This window comes from Schistocerca cancellata, chromosome 3 (assembly GCF_023864275.1).
Source record: "Schistocerca cancellata isolate TAMUIC-IGC-003103 chromosome 3, iqSchCanc2.1, whole genome shotgun sequence".
NCBI classification, from domain to species: domain Eukaryota; kingdom Metazoa; phylum Arthropoda; class Insecta; order Orthoptera; family Acrididae; genus Schistocerca; species Schistocerca cancellata.
This window is the reverse complement of record NC_064628.1, coordinates 662076836-662099013: the sequence shown is the minus strand read 5'-3', so window position 1 is coordinate 662099013 and position 22178 is coordinate 662076836. Positions and strand designations below refer to the sequence as shown.

General features: G+C 40.0%; 1 protein-coding gene across 1 annotated transcript in view; it reads right to left on the bottom strand.

Annotated features, from left to right (window-relative positions):
* LOC126176937 (grpE protein homolog, mitochondrial-like) overlaps positions 1–15000 on the bottom strand; it is a 56244-nt gene extending 41244 nt beyond the window's left edge. The window contains exons 1-2 of the mRNA XM_049924133.1: positions 14856–15000; positions 14523–14718 (exon numbers count right to left, since the gene is read on the bottom strand). Of these exons, the coding sequence (XP_049780090.1) occupies positions 14523–14718; positions 14856–14944 (285 nt within the window). The 5' untranslated portion in view covers positions 14945–15000. The remainder of the gene's footprint in view (positions 1–14522; positions 14719–14855) is intronic.
* Between the last annotated feature and the right edge of the window lie 7178 nt (positions 15001–22178).

The window sequence follows — 22178 nt, the reverse complement described above, 5'->3', positions numbered from 1 at the left end:
AAACCGCCCTGTGATGGAGTCAGAGGTCCCCGACACTCAAGGAGCCAACACAACCATTGGCTCACCATACGTTCCAGCAGCTTGCACAGAACACTGGTGAGGCTGATAGTACGATAGCAATTGACATCTAGTGGTTCTTCCCGGACTTTAGCACTGGAATGATGATACTTTCCTGCCATTGTGACGGGAATTCGCCATCACTTCAGATGCGGTTGAAGCTGGCAAGGAGTTAGTGTTGGGAATACGCTGACGGATGTTTCAGCATTTGAGAATGGAGGCAGTCTGGGACAGAGGATGTGTCAGGACAGTCAGCAAGGGCACTGAGAAATTCCCAATCATTGAAGGGAGCATTACAAGGCTCAGGATGGCATGGAGCAAAAGAAAGGTGTTATCTTCCACCCTCTGTTTGAGGAGACGAAAGGTTGAGTGGTAATTCCCAAATGCAGAGATGAAAGCATAATGCTCAGCTAGACACTCTGCGATTACATCTAGTTTGGCAGATACAGATCCATTTGTGGAAATTTCAGATATACCTGTAGCTGTCCGATAGCCGTAAAGTAGGCGGAGCTTGGTCCAAACCTGGGAGGAGATGGTTCGCATTCCAGTGGTGCAGACATAGCATTCCCAACACTCCTGTTTCCTTCGTTTGATGAGACGAACATGGGCACAGAGCCATTTGAAGGCAATAAGGTTCTCCAGGGAGGGTGGTGCTTATGAAATTGGAGGATCCGCCTATAGACTCTGATGGTCGCAGCGATTTCCGGCGACAACCACAGCACCAACTTCCGCTGGGGGCAACTGGAGGAACAAGGGATTGCCGATCCAGCCACGGCAACAGTGGTATTAGTGATGGCATGGATCACTTCATTGATGGTGGCATTCAACAGTTACTCAACCTTGGTGGAAGTTGTGAAAGTGTTCCAGTCAGCCTTGGGAAGAGCCCACCTGGGCATGCATCGAGATGGGGGATGCTGGGGTAGGGACAGGAAGAGTGGAAAGCAGTCACTACCACACAGGTCATCATGTGCTCTCCCCAGTGGATAGATGGGAGACGACCAGGATTGCAAACAGAGATCAATGGCTGAATAGGTGCCATGTGCCACACTGAAATGTGCGGGGACACCTGTATTTAGGAAGCAAAGGTTGAGCTGAGTTAGTGGGTCCTGAACATCTTTGCCATCACCAGTAACCTTGGTGCCACCCCATGAAGGATTATGGACTTTAAAATCACCCAAAAGGAGGAAAGGTGGGGGGAGTTGCAAAATGAGTGCAGCCAATACATGAGGCGATGCATCGCCATCTGGAGGGACGTAGATTTTACAGACGGTAATTTCCCGTGTTGTCCTCACCCTGACAGCCACAGCTTCTAAAGGTGTTTGTATGGGCACAGGTTCACTACAGACAGAGGTAAGGACAAAGATGCAAACTCCACCTGACAAAAGTGTCACAGGCAGAACAGTTTTTGTAGTAAGCTACAGAGGGCAGGGGTCTACACTGAAGCAAACCAGGTTTCTGAAGGACAATGCAAAAAACATTTGTAACGCTTAAAAGTTGACATAACTCAGCTAGGTGGGAGAAAAAAAACTGCTGCAGTTCCACTGGATGATGACACCTTCCAGAATCAGGGAAGGCATGTAGTGACCAAAGAGGCAGGTTATGCGTCAGCATCATCTACTGCCACCAGTCGAGTATTTGTATCCACTGCCATTGCAGATGAAGCATCAGCGAGATCCAGGTCCTCAGGGATGCTAAAATCTCCACCTCGTCCATGGACGCAGAATCGGCAGGGAGTGGTGGTGTTGGGGCCACCAGAGGGTCCTGTTTCTTAGCAGACTACTTCTTGGTGTGCTTGCCTTCTCCCTTCTCTTTAGGGGCTTGCTTTAAGAACTTCTCCGAAGTAGCTTCAGGCACGGAGGAAGACCATGAAACTCTTCACCACTGGCAAGTGTCTGCTGTGGCATTAGTGGAGATCTCGGAAGAGAGAGACCCATGGGACCCCTTCCGCACGAGAGGAGCCAGAGGAGACTGTTGCTTCTCGAGTTGGGGGGATGGAACTAATGTCCCCTGAACTTTCAGGGGGGGGGGGGGGGGTGGTATTGCTCCCGAAGTAGGTGTTTTGGGAGCAACTGAAGAAAGTCGGCCGGTCCAGGGTCTAATACAACATAATTTTCCACTCCTTTTGGAGTACTGTGCAGTCTGGCGAGCACAGGGAGTGGTGCTCTCCACAGCTGATACAAGTGGGAGGAGGCGCATATGGAGTATTTGGATGCAGTGGATGTCCACAGTCTTGATGTGTGGCACTGGAATTGCAGTGGGAAGACAAGTGCCTGAATTCCCAGCACTTGAAGCACCGCATAGGGGTAGGGACATATGGTTTAACATCACAGCAGTAAACCATCACCTTGACCTTTTCAGGCAATGAATCTTTCAGGCAATGAATCACCCTCAAAGGCCAAGATGAAGGCACCAGTATCAACCCTACTGTCTTTGGGTTCCCTGTAAACGTGCCAGATGAAATGAACAGCCCACCATTCTAAATTGGTGTGAAGCTCGTCATCAGACTGCAGGAAGAGGCCATGATGGAAAATAATCCCCTGGACCATGTTAAGGCTTTTATGGGGAGTGACGAAAACAGGAATATCACCCAGCTGGTCACAAGCAAGTATGGCCCAGGACTGGGCTGGGGATGCTGTCTGCATCAAGACTGAATCATCTCCCATCTTGCACTGTGACTTCCCCAGACTTTTCCCCGAGATGTTCAACAAAAAATTGAGGCTTTGTAGGTAGAAAGGAGTCCCCACCCGTTCTGTTACAGACGAAATACCAAGGCGAATATGGCTCTCTTCTTTCTGTAGCCCTATGTTCCTCGCACGTTGTAGCAAGGGAGGGAAATGAGTTAGGGTCATACCTGTCAGTATCGTATGCAATCTTTCCCTTCTTAGGGACTGCTGGCACCATTTGGTCACCAGCAAGAGATGACTTGGTCCGCTTCATTGCGGGTCATCCGCCCTGATGCTACTCACTATGATCAGGGGCGCTCCCGTTGGGCGCCACTCAGTCACAGCAAAGGCCACCTGGCATGAGGGCCATTGCCAGGAGTCCTGATGCCCCAAGAACACGGGCATCTACTCCTTGGCATATGTGGGGTATTTAAAGCTCAGACATCAGCAGTGCAATCCCTGTGTTGTCAGGGGGCTACCACCAAATGGGTACATGACGGTCCCACTATAACGAACTGGCTAACGTGCTAGATATTGGGCGCAGAGAAATTCAATATTGTCATGGGGGCAAAAGAGGACAGGAGACAACAGAAGAAGAAGATGATGTACCCCGGAAAGTGGCCAAACAGTTGAATTGTAGGTGGAGAAGCAAAGCCATGACAAGAAGAGGTTCAGGAGATCGAATCTAATGGCACTATGGATAACTGGTGCACCATGTAAGGTGTCCTTCCCCAAATGACCCACACTTCTGAAGAATTTGGGAAGGGACAGCTCAAACCATAAAATGGGACCTGAAGTTATAGGGCCAGAAAGTGGGAGTGTCCTTTTAGTCCCTCTTACGACATGCAGGAATACCTCAGGCCTATGCTAATCCCCGGACCAGCAGGATGGGCCCAGTGTTGACATTGTGATTAGTTTGCTCTTGTAAAGTTTTGTGACTGACCTAATTTGTGTTTTATAAGTTTTGTGAAAGGAACCAAGAAGGGCTTGTTTCTTTCTTTCTTTCTTTCTTTTTTATGGCACTGATTGTCATAAGCCTTCATCATTTTACTACAGTAAAAGTCAGCTTAAATCATTTAAAGAAATGTGATCATTGGACAAAGAGCTTTTAACTTAGATTTAAACCAATTAACTGAAAAATAGCAATGGAACTCTTAATTAGGTGTAGAAATAAAAAAATATCGCTGTCCTTGACGAGTTTCAAACCTATGACCTTCTCCAAGAAGCTCCTAAGCTAAAACATTACGTTTACAGTCATAAGCAGTAGCCATGATGAGTTCAACCTTCAAAAATTTGACTTCACATAATCTCATGCAAAACTTTTCTCTGTGATTATAATAACTGTATATGTAACGCTGAATCATGTCTTGTGCAGAAGGATCTAGTAGTGTTTGGCTACTGCTGTGTACGGAATATATGTGTGTGTGGTGTGTTTCCATGTATGATGAAATACAAAATTAGAGGGCCAGATCCAGGATTTGGGATCCAAATACAACAACAAAGAAAACTGTACAAGGTGAACTGGCCAATATTGCGACAGTTTGGCAATAGCGGACAGTTCAGGAATGACGTTGAGTGCTCTGATTGAAACAAACCAGCTCCAGCCCATGAAGTGTCATATCAAGTAATTTTAATCAGCCTCTAGGCACTTAACTACTGACATAATACTATTAACAGCTATGATCAACATCGTTACACTTAAAACACAACCTTGAGTGACAATTTCCTGTTCTGCTTGTGTCTGTGTATGTGCAGATGGATGTGTGCGTGTGTGCGCGCGCGCGCGTGTATACCTGTCCTTTTTTCCCCCTAAGGTAAGTCTTTCCACTCCCGGGATTGGAATGACTCCTTACCCTCTCCCTTAAAACCCACATCCCTTCGTCTTTCTCTCTCCTTCCCTCTTTCCTGATGAAGCAACTGTTTGTTGCGAAAGCTTGAATTTTGTGTGTATGTTTGTGTGTCTATCGACCTGCCAGCGCTTTTGTTTGGTGTGTGTATTGATCGCTGCACCTTGGCTTGGCTATTGGAGAAACGAATACAGAGTCTAGTTTATATTAATAGCTTCTAGATGTCAGTTTTCTGTTTTGCTTGGTGACCGTCATGTGTTTAAACTGGCTACTCCGCAGCAGAAATCATTTTGTGTTCTTGAGTTTGCGAAGTGCAATTCCGTGATTACAGTGCAAAGACATTTCAGGCTGGGGTACCAAACTGATCCTTCGAATGGGTTGAACACTTGCAGATGGTATAGACAGTTTCTAGATACAGGATGTGTATGTAAAGGAAAGAGTCCTGGCCGCCCTTGTGTTCCTGAAGAAAATGTTGCACAAATACAAATGCTTTCCAACGTTGTCCTTCAAAATCAACTCCTCGTGCCAGTTGGAAGTTACAACTGCCTGCAACAACAATTTGGTGTGTTTTGAGACGTTGGTTGGCTATGAAGCTGTACGAGTTACGTACTGATGACAAACGCAAACGTGTGGCATTTTGTAAAGAGATTCTTGATGCTACTGACAATTATAATACTTTTGCACAACACCTCGTGTTCAGTGATGAAGCAACTTTCCATGTTAGTGGTCAGGTGAACAAACATGATGTTCAAATTTGGAGCCTACAGAATCCACATGCAGCCACTGAACATATATGAGATTTGCCCATAGTCAATGTGTTTCGTGCAATATCCCGATCACCCGTATCTCGATACATTACAAAACTAGTTGTTTCCGAGACTGCATGAGGACAACTTCATTTTTCAACAAGACGAGGCATCCCCTCACTGGAGTTGTCAAGTGCGTGAATATCTGAATGAAACTCTACCAAACTGTTGGATTGGTCATCAAGTAGCTGGCAACTTAGCAAGTCTCAGCTGGGCTCCACAGTCACTGGATTTGACATCCTCTGACTTCTACCTGTGAGGTTTCATTACAATGTTTATGTACCACCACTCCCACAGAACCTGGAAGAGTTGAAGAACCGGATCCGTACTGCCATAACATCAGTGACGGAGGACATGCTTGCCCGAGTATGGGAGGAATTTGAGTATTGATGTGATATTGCTCGTGTCGCTGATGGAGGACATATTGAACATCTGTACTCTGAACTTGAGAGGTTCATAAATGTGTGTGTGCAGTTTAATATCTATATGACTTAATGTTTAATAAATACAGGCATTCGAAATAAGTATATTATTTTTGAAACACCTTGTATATCTCCAAGTAGTATCATGGGCCTTTTCAATGTCAAAAAATATAACTAGGAGATGATGCCAATGCAAGAAAGCCTACACTGCAGCTGCTTTCACAAGAGCCAGGTTATCAAAGGTGGACCGGTCCTTCCTAAACCTACAATGAAGAGCGTGTATTTGCTAACAGCTCATCGCCTGCAGCACCTATCCTAGGCCTATGACAACATCAGTTGGACCCTAGACGACCAGAAAACCATGGCCTGGTCAGATAACTACTCATTCCACTTGGTAAAAGCTGATAGTAGGGTTTGAGTGTAGCACAAACCGCACAAACCCATGGACCAAAGTCGCCAACAAGGCACTGTGCAAGCTGGTGGGGTTCCTAATGGTTTGGGCTGTCTTTACATGGAATGGACTTCTGAGTCCTCTGGTCCAACTGAACTGATCATTGACTGGAAATGGTTATGTTCAGCTACCTAGAGACCATTTGCAGCCCAACAACAACAGAATTTATATGGATGATAATGCGCCATGTCTCCAGGCCACAATTGTTCGCGAATTGTTTGCAGAACATTCTGGACAAATCGAGTGAATGATCTGGCCACCCAGATCACTCAACACTAATCTCATTGAACATTTATGGGGCGTAACCAAAAGGCCTGTTCACGCATAAAATCCTCCAACGGCAACACTTTAGTAATTATGGACAGCTGTAGAGGCAGCATGGCTCAATATTTCTGGAGGGGACTTCGCGTAACTTGTTGAGTCCATGCCATGTCGAGTTGGTGCACCACGCTGGGCAAAAAGAGATCCAACACTTCCGTCATCTTGGTACATACATACATATTATTTTGTACATTATTAAAATAAAGATGAATGTACATATGTATGTCACATGTATGTACTACAATTTACTTTCAATCACACACTCATTTATATGAATGTTTTCCTTCGTCCCTCTCAATTGTCTGGGCACTCTAATTTGAACTTTTTCCGTAGTCCTTGGAGTTCCAAATTATCGAAAGTCAATTGTATTCTTATTCAGCACAAAATTTTGTTGGAGTATACAAAAGCAGAAGCTCACAGGTTAAATACTTTTGCAAGCATATAGGTGGTTCAAACTTGGGACTCCTATCTACGAGAGGCTGTAGTCATGGAATTGAACGGTATAGTAAGCTGAAAGTACAGGGTGATTATAATTAAACTTCCAAAACTCTGTAGAAACAACACCACCACTGGTCTGAATGTTGTCAACTTGCAATGGAATATTATCGGAGAAGGGGGGAAAAACTTATGGCAGAAGAAAAAAACAGTGAACATTCATCATCAACAGATGGCACTGTATGCGTCAGAATATGTAAATCAAAGCACCTGTCATGCGCACGACCCACTGAAACTGGTATAAACACGCTGGGTACATGGCTTATCCTCCTTTCGCGTCTGTGATGTTCGCCATGATTGTCTCAATGCTGGATCACACTCTGCTTGTAAAGCTGTAATACAAGAATGATGACTGTGCACACATTGCTCTGCAGAAGTTCCAGACACTGAATGGTTTGAAAAAGAAAAAAAAAGAAAAAGAAAAAAAAAAGGCATTGGTCCAACGACTGCTGTGGGTCTGGAGAAAATGATTCAGAAATTCAAAAAGACAGGTTCTTTTGGTGTGCAACCTGGTAGAGGAAGGAAATGAATTGATTCAACATCAGTGCACGCAATGGCCCTTGCAATGAAGGAGGAGATGCGTCGTCGTGTGCCAACGTGTAGTGCACGGAGAATTTCCCGAACACTGGACATACCTGTGACCACAGTGTGTAAAATCCTACGAAACATCCCTCTTTGCTCTCCATTCAAAATTACCCATGTGCAAGAGTTGCTTCCCATTGACCTGCCAGCAAGAGAGACCTTTGCTTTAGAATTTATTGTTCACATGGAAGTGGACAATGATTGGCCATGGAAGGCTTTGTGGACAGACGAAGCCCACTTCCATCTGACAGGATAATTATGTCAATACACAGAATTGTCGAATATGGGCAATGGAAAATCCACTCTCAAATCTACCAGTACCACTTCATCCTGAAAAGGTCACTGCGTGGTGCAGGTTTACGGCCCCATATTTATGGCATATGGCCATATTTTTTCGAAGAGACAGGTGCTTCCGGTCCTGTTACCCGCACCATCACTGGTAAGTGCTATGAGTGTCTTTTGTGCAACCACATCATACCAGCTCTTCAACAGTATGGATATGTGGATGGGACCATTTTTATGCAAGATGGTGCACCTCCGCACATTGCAAATCCAGTTAAGCAGCTGCTGAAGTGCCATTTCGGAAATGCCAGATTTATCAGCCCCCATTTCCCTTCAGCCTGGCCATCCCAATCACCTGATTTTAATCCCTGTGACTTCTGGCTGTGGGGATATCTGAAAGACGTGTTCAGTATTCCAATTGCAAACTTAGGTCCATTGAAGGCATGCATTGCACAACGCATTCTGAACGTGACCCCAGAAACACTTTGATCAGTTGTGGAACAATTAAAGCAAGTGATGATTTTTTTGCAGTTTTTGGCCTCAGGACAATAAAAACTGTGTGAGTGATGCTTTTTTATGCGGTTTTTTGCCTCAGGACAATTAAAAACCAATTTTTCCCATGCAATGTGATATGACCTTGCCATGGTGGTTGAGCTTACGCAACTAACAGCATCACACCTGTACATCCATGCACACTGAGCAGTACAGTTTGTGTCAAACGTACACCTTAGGCACTGTTGTATGATTCACTTGTCATTTGTAGTCGATCACTTAAATTATGATGCTTACAACGCCATCTATTGCTACATTTTGTAACTATTTATTTTTCTTCTGACATACATTGGCCCTTTCTCTGATAATATTCTGTTGCAATTTGACATCATTCTGACCAGTGGTGTTATTTCTACAGCAGTTTGAAAGTTTAATAATTAATCACCCTGCATATACACATCCGTACAAGACGACGTTTAACTCAGAAGCTCAACTGGGAACTGAACGAGGATAGGCATAAACACAAAAAGCGTGAGCAGATTGTAAATAATCAGCCCAATAAATCAAAGGTTCTCATAACATGAAGGGACAAACTGAAAGGCAAGATGTATTTAATGAAATGGTGGATCATTTAGCCAAGGCCACTGCAAAATGAATTACTGTGTACAAAGTCTTCAATATCAAGCAGCAAAACAACAAGTTGGGGCTATTGCTACCAACTTCACGGTTGAATTGACTTCAACAAAAGATGAATTCAATATCAGCTGGTACAGAAAGAGATGCATTATCAGTAACATAGGAATTAACGTAAGTATTTGATAACACTTCACTAATTCATAAGCAAACTGTCACATTCCAATCAAACAAAGGGCTCAAGCTACACTACAGACCAGTATTTCACCACTACTAAGAACTTATACTCAGATTCCTTAACTTCGCCAGCTCACAATCGCCTTTCGAACTTGGCTAGATCTCAGGCTACTCTACAGATCAGTTTGCCACCACAACTTGCATTCCAAAACATACAAAGAAAACTACTGCTAATGTTCTGTTTTCTTCCTTTTTGCGCATGTATAATGTGAAATGCCACATTGTAACATCATGGGACAGAACCAGCATCTGGTAATGGTAGGATCGAAAGACCCAAACATAAAACTGCAAAGAAATGTTAATGGAGTTAGGGACACTACCATGCTATGATTTCTTAGCCAATGAGCATGATAAACAATGTAGCAATAGCTGCAACACGAATACTGAATGAATCTGTTCTGCCATTTAGTGAATATGGAAGCAACTACAAGTGCTTCTTAACTGTATGTGCACCACAGCTATTTCATGCACAGGAAAAGTTAATTCCAGAATCATTTTTAAGATAATTTGAGGGCCTGGTGCCACTGAAGTGGAATAACAGATAAGTTATGTGTTGAGTTGGTTTAAAAAAGAAGCAATGTCTTGGGGACTGCAAGCAGTGGAATTCTGATTATCTCAAAGAGTTCGGCAGCAAATGTGTTAATTAGTTCTGGTCGCAAATAAGCAAAATGATGAAACTTCCTGGGAGATAAAACTGTGTGCCAGACCAAGACTCGAACCACGAAAGGCAAAGGTACCGCGTACGAGTCTCAGTCTGGCACACAGTTTTAATCTTCCAGGAATTTTCATAACAGTGCACACTCCACTGCAGAGTGAAAATATCATTCTGGAAGCAAAATGATGTTCAGGCTCAGCTTTCCAAGGTCATACATACAGCAGAAAAAATTGCAGGGGCTTCGAAAGGGTTTTTCTCCAGGAACTGGGAAACCAGTCAATACTTAATTGAACCTTTTACACATGGAAATTGGGTGACACCACTAATAATAAAATTACATAAGGAAATCTGAGAAGCCTGTGGCAATTCCACACATTTGGGAAAAAAGGGACAAATACCGCACGAATGGAAGCCAAAACACACATACACACAGTAGGATATGGCTGTAGTGAAGTCTACCTGTAGAACAGTTTCTCCTCCAAATATCACATATTTTGTTGATGAAAACAGGAGAGGAGAGTACAGAACAGGACCAATTGGCTACCAGCATGTGAAAGAGGGTGATAAAGATAGAATAGTTTCTTACATGATCCTACGAGAATCTAGCTGGAATAATCAACCATGACAATTAAGAGTGGTCATGTATGGATATGGGGTCCAAGTAGCTCTGTTAGAAGAAGATACAAATAGTCTTGTAGTCAGCTACCAATGATAAACAAGGAGTTTTTGAGCTGTTCTGGAAACAGTTTTCAGCTTTATCAGAGGGTACCTTACAGGTAATTAATAAGGAAGGAACCATGCCACTGTTGCCACTACACGGCATTAGAGCCCAGAACACTGCTGGAAAAAGCAGCGAGCCAATAAAAAAGCAGGCTCTGAGTGAGTTCATGATAGTAGTGCTACGACTATGTGCCCCTATTCACACCTGGGTGGGATTGGTTTCTCAACACTAAGGCACAGCTTACACAGAGGTACTGGACTGGACTGGCAGTATCAAGCTCTGCATCGATGAGAGCTTAGGGACAAGGACTTGGTAGTGAATTATTATTTTGTTGTGAGCATTTGAAGACAAATGCAACAGATATACCTGACATATGTGTGTTTCGGGAAGGAGAGATGAAATTTCTGTGACGTATAGTTAGCCATGAAGGAATCGGGCCAGATCCGACTGAACTGGCAGCTTTCAGAAAAGTGCCAGTGCCTATTACCTCATATCAAATGGGAGTATTTAAGGAACTGGTATCCTTCTATAGGAAATATGCCAACGATCAAGCCTTCAGTAAATCCCATTTTCTAGCAGTCACAGGTCACAATGTGACATGTAAATGGAATGGGGATTTTAAGGAAGAATTTGATACAGTAAAGAGAGTTCTGCAATGTTTAGCTACTGGCACATTCCAATCTCATTCTACCACTTCACCTAGCAACTGATAGCCCCCAGCATGGAGTCAGAGCCTATTTGTTTCCAGTGATAGATTCTGAAAACAAAACCACAAAACATACAGTAGCCTTTGTGAACCAGGTACTAACAAATGCAAGAGGAATTACTCAGTTACAAAACTGGATGCCCCAGCTGTTGTATGAGCAATTCAATAATCCTACTATTTCCTATTTTGATGGAACACAAAAGTTTGGACCAATCACAAAGCTCTTTAAATTCTCTTAAGGGTAAAATTAACTAACAGACGGCTACTGAAGTGCATACTGCCCCTCCAGAAGTACAGCCTTGAGATTCACAACCTCACTGGAAAAGAGAATTCTGTGGCAGGTGTGTTATTGAGGTCACTGCGGGTGGAGGAGGAAGAGGATCCAGAGGTGAAAAGCTCTATATGAAACCAGCCCCCTTCGAGAACTATTTGAAACACATGTAAAATCATGGAATAAGAACAAGTACAAGGTAATGGGTTAAGGAAAATAATGAAGAAGTGAAATAGTAACGCAAATATTCAGATCAGGCAATATTATATCACAAAAGATTCTATTCCATAAACCATGTGGAGGTGCCAAAACTGTTATTGTATGTGCCAGATGAAGCAGTCAAAATAATTTGGCATACATATCACACCAGGTACACTACAGGCCCAATAAATGCCTTCAACATGTAGAATGGTGATATTCCTTCCCCAATATGGTCCATGGAATAAAAACGTGTTGCACATGCACAAATTGTCAGCAAACTAACGTGTGTACTATGGCAAACACAGCTTCAATGTACAACATTTTGCCATCATCTGTACAAGATATGGCAACAGTGGGTCTGTATTCGCCGCCTCCTGAATGCAATGGGTAAGCTCTTAAAGTTCTTTCTAAAACACATGAAACTGTTTCTACTAAAACATGCTACCACCGCAAGTATGGCCAAGTTACTGAGAGCTCAATATATTCTCCAGTACAGGATATCACAAAGGCTGATTTCTGATACTGGCTCACAGTTCATTTCTAAAGTCTGTGTTGAAGTACTGAAAGAATTAGGTCACTCTGCATTTCCCGATACCATCAATTATTAAATTCAGCTGAAAAGGCAGTGAGATGAATTTCTCCAAATGTATTATTTACGAAATCACAAACAGCTACTATTCATTTCACTGCATGTGAGGCACTGCTGGGGCAGAAGCCCCCCCTCATTCGAAAACAATATGCACTAAGTTTCCAACCAAGAGAACATTGGAGCTGGCAACACATCACAAGTTGGCTTGAGAAAATTTAGAAAAAAGCAGCCAAAGTAAGTAAATAACTAAGGGCATGCATGAAAAATGTGCTAAACCTAGAAAATGCCAAATCGGAGATCTCATCCTCAATAATGCAAAGAAGAGCACAAAAGAGAAAGCTCTTCCAGAATTATCAAGGACCTCATCAGGTGAAAGAAACTGGCCATCTTAATGTAGTGGAATGCATTCATCCCAAAACAAGTATGAATAATGGAATGTGCAACACCTGAAGCAGTTCATTACATGAACCCAAAACACCATCTAGCTAAATAGTGTCACAATGTGAGGGAAATAATAACTTAACATTTATTTTATTTCAGTGTTCTGGCTGATAGAGGGGTCAAAAAATGAGGACTGAATAATGATTAGTCCATTGTAGTCATACACCCACCCATTAGTATGTCACAAAAGTATAAGAATCAAAAGTTCCATGTTAGTTATAGTCAATTCAATTAGTGTTTGACGTTGCAAGAGTAGGTAGATGAACTACTGACATCAAGATATAATATATAAAAAGTTTGTAAATCCAATATAGGCTATATCATTGATGAGATGACCACTGCCAGGGCACATAGCAAGGGTGGTTTGGGAACAATGTTGGACAGGGCAACCACCAGAGGTCCACATGGCTTAGAGAGAATCGATTAGGACCTCCACGTACCAATGCTTGCAGGTGATGGCCACCTGCATCACTCTGAATCACTGCCCAGTGAGTAGAATAGCACAGGGCCACAACATGATGGCACTGATAAACGGACAGTGGCAGCAGAAACTTCCAAAGGACTACCAATACCCACCTGGTTTGCCAAGAATCAGAGCAGTAACGTTTTGGTTTACTGACCACAAACAAATGGCTTAGTGGAGCTATGGTTGTGATGGGAGGATGGTGTCCATGTAACTGGTGAGCAATAAGCATGCAACATTAGCTTCACCTGGTCACTTCAACACCGAAAATAAAATCAATTAGTTACATAAAGGGAATAAAAGACTAAACACACGCAAACTCAGTTAAATTTATTTAGCTGGCAACTCCTTGCATTTTTAGTAGCATATGTATGATATACAAATGTAACAACAATCAGACTCTTCCACTATATAATTTGGCTTTCTTAAGTAATCTTTTAGTTTTAGTTTTTATAACAAGAAATGCACTAAATATGGTGCAAATGTCTACATATGGGTAGAAAATAGAAAAATGTGTTACCACAATCTCATTCAGACCTTGGGCTACTGACAGCAAGAGAGAGAGAGAGAGAGAGAGAGAGAGAGAGAGAGAGAGAGAGAGAGAGATGGGGAGGGGGGGGCAGGCACCATATCCTGTCAGTATAACACCCTAGCCCACAACTGCACCAACACAGACTGACAACCAATGTAGTTTGGACATTGGTGTCAATCTCAAACATTCACCGATTTCAGCGCCACAGCCCGAAACGAAGAGGACAGGGCTAATAAACAACAATATGACACTCAGCTTGACTTTGAATACAACATTTGAGATAATATTTCAATAAAAATTAGAAACGGACAGGTTTTACGCTGGTGTCAACATGAAAGTTGGTATGAAAGCAACAGTACTTTGCTAGGCTAGATCCTGCAATTACACAACTTGCGTTTTGACTTTGCCAGTTATACTGCTCAGAAGATTGGATCTATTGTCTGTCATTTTACCAAACAGTCACACCGAACAGAGCTAAACATGTTGCTACAAGATCATTTTATCTTCAAATAAATGGCAGGATAGTCCACAGTAGTCAAAGATAAGATCAAAGGCAACAGTCGAAAGATGAATGCAATGCAGACAACAAACATCTGAACATTAGGTTAATCATATAACTCATTTGTATCTGTGACAATGCATACTCTGTACTTACATCCAATGTTTTGTTTTCCTCTGTCAACCGCGAAACTTCTTTACTCAGTTTTTCAATCTCCGATTTCAGGTTATTGCTTGTTGTATCCGTTCCTGGAGGCGTCGGGTCTGGATCGGTTTTTTTCCCTTCATATGCCGCTGTGCTGCAAGTTTTCCACTGCTGACGATTGCGGGGAACATACTTGAGGTGAGGAAATCTACAAGAACCAGAAAACGCACCTATCAAATGTTTACGCAACATGTAAGAAACATTTCTCATACATATGTAAAACATATATGCCATGAGTTCTGTTCTCTGATACCACATTATGTATTTCGTTTTCTAAGTGAATACCTCGATGTTACAACTGTTGCCTGTCCATTAATACTTTCCGTAAACCCACATGCCACCCTCAAGCTCATACGCAAGCCGGCAGCAGCCATCTTCGCCTTGCTGAACTTTAAACAGGTCAAAGCTAATCACGAAAACTATGAGTACATTCGGTCCCATCTGCACAGTGAACCCATTGGGAATCCTCCAATATCTGCGCGATCATATTTTGCGGATATAATTATCTAATTGGATGTGTGTGATATCAAATGAATTTTACAGCTGACGTACAAAAGCAGAATTAAGTCCACAGCGAAACACAGATCAACTCTCTACCATGACTATTTCAGCGACAGTTGAAAGTGAGGAAATCTTACAAGAAATTATGTGACCTCTCGGTGGAACTATTCGGCAAACAAATCTCACAAGAACACCGTGCGGACTGAGTTTCTTCGATTTTATTCATATCTATAAGATCAAAATCCAGATAATTTCCTAAAGCAATATGACACTTCTCTTAAAATCAATTAAAAAGCGCGTTTGAATATTAGAGTATTTCTAAGTGCTATTAAGTATAAAAACCTGCAATATACTAACGAACTAGTCGGTAGCTCAGTGCATACATTAATCGTGTTGCAGTCATAGGGTGTCTGGAAAAATAAATAGCAAATATTAAATCACATATTTTTAAAATAAAGATAACACCTTTTTATTTTTAACTGTCGATCATACGAAAATAAATCAAAATTTGGTAAATCTTTTTATTAAATGGCAAAAATCATGTACATAAATAATACCAATAGGTCTATAGAAATAAAAAAAATCTGTTTGATTTTCTGTATGATGTTTCACACTTTTGTACCAAATTTTAAGTTATTGTGAGTGTTTACACTTTCATACAAATAGTAATTTAAAAATGATGTTATTTTTAATAAAAATTATGATTATCTGGGTTATAAATACAAAATCAAATAGGGGTAATGCAGGAGTAGGTTTAATAGTAAATAAAAAATACGAGTGCGGGTAAGCTACTACAAACAGCATAGTGAATGCATTATTGTGGCCAAGATAGACACGAAGCCCATGCCCACTACAGTAGTACAAGTTTATATCCCAACTAGCTCTGCAGATGATGAAGAAATTGATGAAATGTATGATGAGATAAAAGAAATTATTCAGGTAGTGAAGGGAGATGAAAATTTAATAGTCATGGGTGACTGGAATTCGAAAGTAGGAAAAGGGAGAGAAGGAAACATAGTGGGTGAATATGGATTGGGGGAGAGAAATGAAAGAGGAAGCCGTCTGGTAGAATTTTGCACAGAGCATAACTTAATCATAGCTATCACTTGGTTCAAAAATCATAAAATAAGGTTGTATACATGGAAGAATACTGGAGATACTAGAAGGTGTCAGATAGATTATATAATGGTAAGACAGAGATTTAGGAACCAGGTTTTAAATTGTAAGACATTTCCAGGGGCAGATGTGGACTCTGACCACAATCTATTGGTTATGAACTGTAGATTAAAACTGAAGAAACTGCAAAAAGGTGGGAATTTGAGGAGATGGGACCTGGATAAACTGAAAGAACCAGAGGTTGTACAGAGTTTCAGGGAGAGCATAAGGAAACAATTGACAGGAATGGGGGAAAGAAATACAGTAGAAGAAGAATGGGTAGCTCTGAGGGACGAAGTAGTGAAGGCAGCAAAGGATCAAGTAGGTAAAAAGACGAGGACTAGTAGAAATCCTTGGGTAACAGAAGAAATGTTGAATTTAATTGATGAAAGGAGTAAATATAAAAACGCAGTAAATGAAGCAGGCCAAAATGAATACAAACGTCTCAAAAATGAGGTTGACAGGAAGTGCAAAATGGCTAAGCAGGGATGGCTAGAGGACAAATGTAACGATGTAGAGGCTTATCTCATTAGGGGTAAGATAGATACTGCCTACAGGAAAATTAAAGAGACCTTAGGAGAAAAGAGAGCAACTTGTATGAATATCAAGAGTTCAGATGGAAACCCAGTTCAAAGCAAAGAAGGGAAAGCAGAAAGGTGGAAAGAGTATATAGAGGATCTATACAAGGGCGATGCACTTGAGGACAATATTATGGAAATGGGAGAGGATGTAGATTAAGATGAAATGGGAGATGCGATACTGCGTGAAGAGTTTGACAGAGCACTGAAAGACCTGAGTCAAAACAAGGCCCCGGGAGTAGACAACATTCCATTAGAACTACTGACGGCCTCGGGAAAGCCAGTCCTGACAAACCTCTACCGTCTGGTGAGCAAGATGTATGAGACAGGTGAAATACCCTAGGACTTCAAGAAGAAAATAATAATTCCAATCCCAAAGAAAGCAGGTGTTGACAGATGTGAAAATTACCGAACTATCAGTTTAATAAGTCACATCTACAAAATACTAACGCGAATTATTTACAGGTGAATGGAAAAACTGGTAGAAGCCAACCTCGGGGAAGATCAGTTTGGATTCTGTAGAAATGTTGCAAGACATGAGGCAATACTGACCCTACAACTTATCTTAGAAAATAGATTAAGGAAAGGCAAACCTACATTTCTAGCATTTGTAACTTAGAGAAAGCTCTTGACAATGTTGACTGGAATACTCTCTTTCAAATTATAAAGTTGGCAGGGGTAAAATACAGGGAGCGAAAGGCTATTTACAATTTGTACAGAAACCAGATCGCAGTTATAAGAGTCGATGGGCATGAAAGGGAAGCAGTGGTTCGGAAGGGAGTGAGACAGGGTTGTAGCCTGTCCCCGATGTTATTCAATCTGTATATTGAGCAAGCAGTAAAGGAAACAAAAGAATAATTCGGAGTACGTATTACAGTCTATGGAGAAGAAATAAAAATGTTGAGGTTTGCCGATGACATTGTAATTCTGTCAGAGACAGCAAAGGACTTGGAAGAGCAGTTGAACAGAATGGACAGTGTCTTGAAAGGACGATATAAGATGAACATCAACAAAAGTAAAACGAGGATACTGGAATGTAGTCGAATTAAGTCGGGTGATGCTGAGGGAATTAGATTAGGAAATGAGGCACTTAAAGTAGTAAAGTAATTTTGCTATTTGGGGAGCAAAATAACTGATGATGGTCGAAGTTGAGAGGATATAAAATGTAGACTGGCAATGGCAAGGAAAGCGTTTCTGAAGAAGAGACATTTGTTAACATCGAGTATAAATTTAAGTGTCAGGAAGTCGTTTCTGAAAGTATTTGTATGGAGTGTAGCCATGTATGGAAGTGAAACATGGACGATAAATAGTTTGGACAAGAAGAGAACAGAAGCTTTCGAAATGTGGTGCTATAGAGGAATGTTGAAGATTAGATGGGTAGATCACATAACTAATGAGGAGGTATTGAACAGAATTGGAGAGAAGAGGAGTTTGTGGCACAACTTGACAAGAAGAAGGGACCGGTTGGTAGGACATGTTCTCAGGCATCAAGGGATCACAAATTTAGCGTTGGAGGGCAGCGTGGAGGGTAAAAATCGTAGAGGGAGACCAAGAGATGAATACACTAAGCAGATTCAGAAGGATGTAGGTTTCAGTAGTTAATGGGAGATGAAGAAGCTTGCACAGGATAGAGTAGCGTGGAGAGCTGCATCAAACCAGTCTCAGGACTGAAGACAACAACAACAACATGATTATATATATATTAAATAATTGTTTCATTTTTAACAAATATGGAATTCAGGAAAGTAAAATAGGATACTGCTATAGTTGGAGTCAATTAGCTTTCAGAAGTGTTCTTAGTCTCCTGCTGTGGATGTCATAGCCAGTGCGTGCAATTAATGTCACAGTAGAGAATTATTCAGTGGCTTATTGTTCCATTTGTTGAGAGCTATTATGGCTGATGGTGGTGGGAAACGACGAAGTCTAGACAAGCAAATGAGAGACATAATTTGCAGGATACATGCTTTCATGAATCTCAAATAACGTTTATGAGCATGCCGCAATTCTCGCTTGGAATTGGCAACAATGTAATCCCCACTTGCGTCTTGACCTGCGTAAGCCACCATCGTTCATGGAATGGACTATAGTGAGAGTGACTTCAGAATCACAATCCATATAGGATAGGTGCTGAGCTACTGACGAATTGGTAACTAAACTGCACATATTTTTGTGATTAAAAGCACTTGGAAATCTTCTAATCTTTGTAGCCTTTTTCTTGTGTAATTTTTTTAATTGCATTGTACTACTTTGGGAAACGGATGTCTACTTACCTTCTATTCCTAAAAGTGTGAAGAAAATTGGAGAGGACAACTCTGTAAGATCTTCTTACAAATAAAGCTTCAATATGTAGAGCACAAGAATATGTGAGAAGAAAATAACATTTGAAAATAATCGAATAAAGTGCAAGTTTGTTTAACATTCCAAGAGGTAGTTAATAATGAAAATAGAGCAGGGAGATTCGCTTATATTAATAACAGTGTTTAAAAATATAAGTCGAGGAGAAAGGCATAAGTGAGTCTCCATAAAATCTCAGCCACTCCTAATTTATGTACTGAGGTACAGATTTCAACAAACAATGAAGAAAGATATGGACCGCAAAACTACTAAGTGGGTATGTTGGATACACTAGGACACAAATGAATGAGTAAACAATATTGTCTACACAAAAAGTCAACACCATCCCACTTACTACATGCATTTGTATAAATTAACAAAAAAGATATATTAAAATTGAACAAAAAATATTATTTCTATAATCCCATACCTCATAGATACCTAAAATATTATATCCCATTTCTACTGTTAACTTTACTTCAGCAGTTACCCAAGATCCAATAAAACTTCTTTCATCATCATTCCGTTTGCAATTATATATTTTTTCTTCTGGACATTGGACACAAAAAAGAAAAAAATAGTTTTTAATATTTATCGGTTTTCATTCATACTGCCAAAACTGAATGACACAATCCTCATCGTGCTAATATTTTACATTTTATCAATCTATACTATTTTTAGTATAATATAGTGGTCTACAAATTTTTGTTGGTTGTCGCTCAGGATAATAATCACAATAATGCACAGCTGGATAAAGATCACACACATCATCAACTCTTATTTTTGTATTAACACCACCTGCTTTAGCTCCTGATTTTGTCATATTTATTTGACCACCATCGAAAGCACCTCTTGGGTTTCATGGTCGACAACTTTAGGTAACTGTTTCAATTTCCTAAGTTTTTTACATTCTGCTGAGTTAAGCCAATCACATTCTCACATGTCCACTAAATTATATCTGTAATTTCGTATTTCTACACTTCTTGTTAATGTCCTTTGACATCCATTGATCCTATGTTTTTATTGTTAATCGTCTCACTTTTAAAACATTTGTACAACCATGCTAAATAGACCATGGCAATGACAAGCAATATTGGTTTCTTTATCAAAATAATCTACTTGTACTCATGCTATATTTACTTCAACACCATTAAGAGTATGTTGAGTATTATTATTGTTTAAACTGTTTAAAGAAGCAATTGATGCTTTACTATCATTTTCCTTTTGTTCTTTATCCAATACACACGTCATCCTTCAGGCTTACATTTACACTGTTCAAGTGAATATTGCACATTTCTTTCCTTTTATCTACTTTATGTACCCAAAAATATATAGTAAGCATATGTTCTACTTTTTATAATCAATACATTCATATTTTCGGTCTTCCACTATTATAACCAGATAATCTCCCTAAAGGTGATTTTTAGACTATAAATCACCAATTTTAAAATAGTTTTTCTTGCCACAGTGCTTTGATGTAGCAATTTCAATAATTTGTTCTTTACTCATACGTACCATATGATCCACAATTTCTTTTAAATATAGAAATTCATTTTCCTTTTCTTGTAGTTGTTGTTGTAATGGTGATTTTCTTTATCTTTTAATTTAATAGTTTCTTGTAGCATTTTATTCACTATATTTTGTGATAGTTGGTAAAATCTATTTCGTTACCCACCTGCGAGAGGCATATTTGATTTAAAAATCAACTTGTACAGTCCAGATTCATTGAGAATAAAATTTAAATTTTGAGATGGTCGTGAATCAGGTTTGCTAAGATCATCGAAAAATGCTTTATCTTCAAGAGCTACATGTATTTGTACATCATTTTGAAGTATCTCATATTCTAAAATTTTGGCTCCATCTTTAGCTTTAAACTAGGATTATTCTATTTATCAATTAACAGAAACAATTGTATCAATTAACAGAAAAGCTTGTTGTTGACAAGATCTACAATTTAAAACATTTATCTAGAATGATAATATATTAGATAAAATATTTCAGGCGAATTCTATAGCAGGCTTAATCAAAATTTCATCAAGGCAGCTTCATTGATAAATATGATTTTCACATCAATTTTCTGGGCATCTCTCCTGGATACCTCAGACAATAATCTAAATTGTGGCATATCATTATCATCAAGTTTTTTTTATAATAGCTTGTTTTGTATTTTCATACGCTAAAAACGTAATCTAAGTTCATTGATAAATACAGTGTTTTTTCATTGTGTGTCACAGAAGTCTCTGAAATGCCCCATAAATATTATAGTGTTTTAGTATCATCTACATCTAGACCATTAGTATCATATACATCTATATTATTTGTTATTGCTTCATCTACATATCTGTATAGTTAAAAAATCTAGTGAATAAATTTGTTTGTGTAAAAGTACCCATAATTATAGATGCAAAACTATTACAAAAAGACGTGAAACTTTATAAAACTTGATAGTTTAAAAAGTAGCTGAAACTGGGTAGCTGAAAGAAAAGTTATGTGATAGCAATAAAATTAAGAGTGCAAACAGTTTATATGAACACTTTTTCTAGGTCACTGTAACAACAAATGACTTCATTTATTTATATAAATTTCTATTTATGAATTCGAATTTTGCCTAATGTATTTAAATCTAATTAAAATTGTCTCTGTAAATGGAAACATGCAAAAAGTGTGAGAACTGTTGAGTACTACAGTCGACCAATAACTTTCATTCACGCAGATATACTAAGGATAAATATAAGAACTCATGTATGGACTGTATTAGTGAAGATCATAAAAACTGTATGAAGGTAAACAAATTATGTGTGTATGCAGAAAATATGTTTCAATACGTTATTAAAAGAACATTAGATAGGAATTCCAAGTGATGAACATTCTAAACAACTGGAAAATGATGAAGAGAAAACAGGATGTAAAAATGTATTGGTTGTCAAGAAATTAAACATTATAGTTGTTTTTACATAAACATTACATCTAGCAACAAGCTTTCAAGCATATAAAAGGTTTGTCTTCAGTATTACCATAAACAAAAGTGGAAATTAAATAA